Source organism: Talpa europaea (genome assembly GCF_964194135.1).
Source record: "Talpa europaea genome assembly, chromosome: 14".
Taxonomy (NCBI): Eukaryota; Metazoa; Chordata; class Mammalia; order Eulipotyphla; family Talpidae; genus Talpa; species Talpa europaea.
Window position 1 is genome coordinate 3421447 of NC_140082.1, and position 6000 is coordinate 3427446.

At 67.6% G+C, this 6000-nt stretch overlaps 1 protein-coding gene across 7 annotated transcripts in view; it reads left to right on the forward strand.

The window, feature by feature from the left end:
• PITPNM2 (phosphatidylinositol transfer protein membrane associated 2) overlaps nt 1-5760 on the forward strand; it is a gene marked incomplete at both ends in the record, with an annotated part of 28199 nt that extends 22439 nt beyond the window's left edge. For 2 of the 7 annotated variants that reach the window (XM_084253837.1, XM_084253841.1), the window contains 10 exons: nt 1254-1418; nt 2065-2226; nt 3040-3188; nt 3556-3672; nt 3989-4105; nt 4203-4351; nt 4423-4572; nt 4933-5116; nt 5215-5343; nt 5437-5760. In XM_084253837.1, coding sequence (XP_084109963.1) covers nt 1254-1418; nt 2065-2226; nt 3040-3188; nt 3556-3672; nt 3989-4105; nt 4203-4351; nt 4423-4572; nt 4933-5116; nt 5215-5343; nt 5437-5760 — 1646 coding nt within the window. Of the gene's footprint in view, nt 1-97; nt 248-1253; nt 1419-2064; nt 2227-3039; nt 3189-3555; nt 3673-3988; nt 4106-4178; nt 4352-4422; nt 4573-4932; nt 5117-5214; nt 5344-5436 lie in introns of all 7 variants that reach the window. The other 5 variants (XM_084253840.1, XM_084253842.1, XM_084253836.1 and 2 more) reach the window with 4 other exon arrangements.
• Nucleotides 5761-6000: the final 240 nt, after the last annotated feature.

Here is a 6000-nt window from a genome sequence, read left to right on the forward strand (position 1 = left end):
CCTAGTCGAGAAGCCCGCGTGTGTGTGTCCAGCGTGTCCCGACGCCCCACACGAGTGTCCGTTCTTGTCCTCTCTGTTCTCTCCTGTCTGCTTCCAGTCGAGACCGTGCAGAGAAACCCCCAGCTGGTCCTGGAGGGCGGCCCCCCGGCCCCTCTCCCGCCCGGGGATGGCTTCCTGGAAACCAGCATCCCCGTTCCCGCGCTCTCCTGGCAAGACGGGCCCCGCCCGAGCCCGGGCTGTGCTGAGTGTGTGTGACCCCCCCTGCTCGTGGCGGTGTCTGCTTGGCTGGCTGCCCCCTGGTCCTCAGGACCACCCCCATGCCCTCCTTGGCCACTCAAGTTTGTGGAGACCTGGCAGGACAGGTTACGGGGACCCACGCTGTACCTGGACCCTGCTCCCTGGTGCACGGCCACGGGGGCCCTGAAGCGGAGGAGGTCCAGGAGCCCTCGGGGGGGTGGTCCCCCAGCCCATCAGCGCCGGCCAGGGGCTCCTCCGCTTTGTGAGGCTGGCAGTGGCAGCCAGGAGGGTGTGTGAGGCCTCCTGCCCTCTGGGCCCCGGGCCCTGGCCCAGGAGGGGCCTTTGCTCCCAGTGTAGGGTCCCAGCTCCTCCCTCGTGAGGAAGTTCAGGCACCTCCTCTAGATGTGGGTCCCCCTTCTCCCTGCTCTGCCCTGCCTCTGCCTGGGCCCAGGGGAGCCTGGCCTCAGCCTTCCACTTGCCTTTGCCCCCAGGTGCCCAGGCCACGTGGCATCTTTGTGAGGGATGTCCAGGGCTGTGGCCTCGGAGTGCAGCCCTGGGCAGCCACCTGAGAGCTCTGTTGTTAGCGCCCGTCGAGCACAGGGCAAGCTGCCAAGGGCTGTGGGTCACACGGGCTGGGCTGAGCCCTGGCAGCCAAGCAGGGGAGGCTAGGTCAGGAGCCACGTGAGGGATAAGAAGGGCGGCCAGGGGGGGCCTGAGCCTGGCTGCCTCGCCTCCCTGCCCGCTGTGTCTGTGTTGGTCTGTCTGTCCGTCCCTGTCCCCGCCCTCTCTTCCCTGCCGTGGCTATGTGCCCTGCCCTCCTGGCCCTGAGCAGATGGGCCCTGGCACGCTTGAGCCCACCCCACTCCCAGCTGTGCTCAGATGCCAGGGCTCCTCTGCAGCTGGAGGCGCCAGCCTTGCCCACCCCAGGCCAGGTGCAGGCGCTGCTCGGGGGCTAGAGGCTGGGCCAGGCCGGGCCGGGCCCCTCTAACACTTAGGCCTTGGTCCTTGTCCTGCAGCGGATGCGCTCCAGGCTCACAACACTGTCTTCCAAGAGCACACCACCCCCTCCTCGCCTGGCACGGCGCCCACCACCCGCGGTTTCCGCCGAGCCAGTGAGATCAGCATCGCCAGCCAGGTGTCGGGCATGGCCGAGAGCTACACAGCGTCCAGCATCGCCCAGAGTGAGTGCGGCACGGCCGGCCTCCCCGGACCCCCCGCTGCCAGAGCAGGACCCTCTGCCCCCTTGCTCGGCCCCAGGAACTGTGTCTGGATACCTAGGCGCGGGTAGAGACCGGGGGTGATACAAGCCCCCTCCGAGGCACAGGACGCCCCCACAGCCAAGAGCGATCTGGTCCCTGGGGCCGAGACTTAGAAACGTGGTCTCAGCAGGACCCTGAGCTAGAACGGCCTGGCCCGGCACTGCCATCCGGACAGCCGGGAGGCACTGAGCCTGGGAGGAGGGGTGCTCGCTGCAGAGGGCACCCCTGCTCCCTGAGGGAGAACGCTGAGGAGCTGGTTCTGGACAAGGCCGCGGGAGAGGGCTGGAGAGGGCTGAGAGGGCCAGGGGGGCGAGGTCACCCCGGAGGCTGCCCCAGGAGGCAGAGGGTCTGAGGCCTCCTCTGCTGTTGGCTCCTGCCCTTCTCAGGGGCTTCTCAGCAGCTGGAAGCAGAGTCCTGCTCGGCCCTCTCACTCCCCCAGGGCCCTGCAGGGCCTGGCATGGCTGTCCCGGAAGGGAGGCCTGTCTTGGCCAGGCCCCGGCTGCCCTCCGGGTCCCTCCTGTGCTGCGGAGCCCGTGCGGCTGAGTCCTCCACTGTTCTTACTTCTCAGAGACCCCAGGGCCACTCAGCCACACCCCCAGCGTCAGGCGCCTGTCCCAGCTGGCCCTGCCTCCCCCATCCCCCACCACCCCAGGGGCCCGTTCACAGGCCAGGCGGTTGAGCCCTGGTTTGGAGAAGGCCCCCCACTTCCCTGACATGGACATCAGAGAAGGTACCCGGCAGGGCAGGCCCTCCGCCCACACACGCCCTTCTCTAGCTGGGCTCACTCACCGTCTCTAGGCATGTCTCACTGCCAGGCCCCCCTGCTGCACCCCCATCCTGGCACCTACCAACCCCACCTCACCTCGCCCTCACCAGGGAGCTGGAGGAGGCTTGGTCTAGGAGCACTCAGCCATCCAGGGAGGCGGCAGGAATGGGTGGAGTTGACTGTGGGTGCCCACAGAGTAGGGAAAGAAGCGGGGTGAGGACCCAGGGGTTCCCCAGCAGGCTTCAGACCCGGCCCAGAGAATCCCACCTATAAACAGGGGTTCTGATTACTGAGCAGCTCTTGCGTGCAGCTACCAGGGGGCGCTGCGCAGGCCTGTCTGGAGTCCAGATTCACACCCAGGCCTTCGGGTTTGAGGGTCCAGCTCCCGGAGGCTGAGGAGGATGGCAGGCTGTGCTCTGGGCTCCGAATTGTTGCTCCACCTCTGCAAAGCCTCTCACAGCCTCAGGGCTCTGGGGGCAGACAGAGGCGGGGCCCAGGACAGGGCGTCACGGGATCAAGGGATCAAGGGATCGGGCTTGTCCCATCCCCCCCGACCCCACCAGCTCCTTGAGGAAAGCCGAGCGGCTCGGGCTGAGGGCACGCAGCTGCTTGCACACTGGCCTGGCATCCCGCGCTCTCCCTAGCCCTCTGCCACCCAGTACTTTGCGCCTTTTTCCTTGGTGGGCTCTTGGGGCTAAGCCAGGCCTGAGGGCCAGGTGACCCTCCGGGTCCCTGCCCGGCGCTGCCCAGCCCAGTCACGGCCGCTCCTCCTGGCAGTTGCTGCCAAGTGGTGGGGCCAGAAGCGCATCGACTACGCCCTGTACTGCCCCGACGCCCTGACAGCCTTCCCCACCGTGGCCCTGCCCCACCTCTTCCATGCCAGCTACTGGGAGTCGACGGACGTGGTCTCCTTCCTGCTGAGACAGGTACCCTGGGGCCCCACCTCCAGGCACACACAGGCTTCGGGAGGGCCCCTAGTGTCACTGCCATGACAGGGCCCCTTTTCGTAGCCAAGGAGGGCAGTGGGCCCCTGCCTCTGACCCCCGTCAGACCACAGAGCAGGCAAGATGGAGGAACTGTCAGGGCCGTCGAGATGGGGTGACTGTATTTGCACATTTGCGGGACAGATGTGAATGTGGGGGGTCCAGAAGATAGACTAGAGTGGGTTAGTGTCACCACAAATCCTCACAGGCCCGTACTTCTGGCTCCCAGGGTGGCTGGCTTCTGCCTTCCAAAACAGAAGGCCCCGGCCGGGAGTGTGCCTCACGGCTGCCTCTGCCCGTCCCCTGCCAGGTCATGCGGCACGACAACTCCAGCATCTTGGAGCTGGACGGCAAGGAGGTCTCGGTGTTCACCCCCTCGAAGCCCAGGGAGAAGTGGCAGCGCAAGCGGACTCACGTGAAGCTGCGGGTGAGGGTCCACGCGGCATCCCCCCGGGAGGCCCCCATCTTCAGATGGGGAAGCCAGTGGCAGAGCAGGGTGCAGGGTTACCTGAGCCTCCCGCCCGCGAGGCCGGAGCACTTTCTCACGGACAGCCAGGCCGGCACCGTGAGGCTTCCCGACTTCCCCAAGGCGGCGCAGTTCCGTGGCCAAGCTGGACTCCGGCCTGGGCAGCTGGCTCTAAGCTGTGCCCACCCTTCAGGCCCGGGGGGCTTGAGCAGAGCTCGGGAGACCCCCAATTCCCTTCCTTCCCATCCCAACCCCGCCTCACTCCTTCGCTCCCCAGAACGTGACCGCCAACCACCGGATCAATGACGCGGTTGCCAACGAGGACGGGCCGCAGGTCCTGACGGGCCGGTTCATGTACGGGCCCCTGGACATGGTCACCCTGACCGGGGAGAAGGTGAGGACCCGGGGGCCTCCTGCCTCGCCTCCCTCCAGCTGGGGTGCGGGGAGCGGCGGGGCCGAGAGCACAGCCTGCCATGACCGACCCCCCCCAGGTGGACGTGCACATTATGACGCAGCCGCCCTCGGGCGAGTGGCTGTACCTGGACACGCTGGTGACCAACAGCAGCGGCCGCGTGTCCTACACCATCCCCGAGGCGCACCGCCTGGGCGTGGGCGTCTACCCTGTCAAGATGGTGGTCAGGTAGGCGCCTCTGCCAGGAGCGGGCTGGGGCCGGAGCGAGGGCAGGGGTTCTGATGAACTGCCCCCCCCAGGGGAGACCACACATTCGCCGACAGCTACATCACCGTGCTGCCCAAGGGCACGGAGTTTGTGGTCTTCAGCATCGACGGCTCCTTTGCCGCCAGCGTGTCCATCATGGGCAGTGACCCCAAAGTGCGAGCTGGAGCCGTGGATGTGGTGCGGTGAGTGGGCAAGAGGGACGAGGGGGGCACGCAGAGGAAGCTCTGGAGCCTGGGCGTGGAGCAGGGAGGGTCCTGGGTGCCACAGCGAGGGGCACTTGACCCTGTGGGACTCTGGACCAGGTATTTAACCTCTGATGTGGGTGGGGAGGCGAGGCTGGCGACAAGCCGGCTGCAGCAGCTGAGAGGGCAGCTGTGGGGTCACAGGTGGGCACACGGGCCTGTCGTTGCCGCCGTCACTGCTGCCATCTGATCAGAGAGGCACTTCTCGGTGGCCCAAGCTGGGGCTGGCTGGCCAAGGAGACGGGGCCCAGGAGGGAGAACAGGGCAGCTGTGGACACCCGGGCCTGCCCCCGCCCCCAGGCACTGGCAGGACCTGGGCTACCTCATCATCTATGTGACTGGCCGGCCGGACATGCAGAAGCAGCGTGTGGTGGCGTGGCTTGCCCAGCACAACTTCCCCCACGGCGTGGTGTCCTTCTGCGACGGGCTGGTGCACGACCCGCTGCGGCACAAAGCAAACTTCCTGAAGCTGCTCATCTCGGAGGTGGGTGCCGGGCGGGGCCTGTCTGGGGGGGGGGGGGCCCTGTCTGGGCGGGGTCTAGCCTGGGGCGGGATGGGTGCCCACACCTGTCTTCTCCATAGCTGCACCTGCGCGTGCACGCAGCCTACGGCTCCACCAAGGACGTGGCGGTCTACAGCTCCATCAGCCTGTCCCCCATGCAGATCTACATCGTGGGCCGGCCCACCAAGAAGCTGCAGCAGCAGTGCCAGGTGAGCGGGCCTGTCGTGGTAGGCAGCAGGGACTGGAGGCCCCGAGAGCTTGCCCGTGACCACTGTCCTCGCCTCTCTCCCCTCCCGACCCAGTTCATCACCGATGGCTACGCGGCCCATCTGGCTCAGCTCAAGTACAATCACCGGGCGCGGCCAGCTCGCAACGCAGCCACCCGCATGGCACTGCGCAAGGGCAGCTTCGGCCTGCCCGGTCAGGGCGACTTTCTGCGCTCCCGGAACCACCTGCTCCGCACCATCTCAGCCCAGCCTAGCGGGCCCGGCCACCGGCACGAGCGGACGCAGGGCCAGGCGGACGGCGAGCAGCGGGGCCAGCGCAGCATGAGCGTGGCGGCTGGCTGCTGGGGCCGCACCATGGCCGGCCGGCTGGACCCAGGGACAGCCGCGGGCCCCAAGTAGGGCACTGGTGGGGAGGCGCTGTGGTCTCCATGGTGCTAGGCCAGGGCGGCCAGCCCCGCCAGGAGGCCTGGCCTGGGCACATGCAGTCGGATGGGGACACGTTTGTCCCAGGGCCTGGCGGAGGACACTCCGTGTCACACGCAGCCCTTCAGCCGTGCCTCATGTCCTGGGTCTGAGGGGTTCCAGCTGGTGGAAGCTGGCAGGACAACCAGCCTCAGGAGGACGGAGGGGCCATGTCCC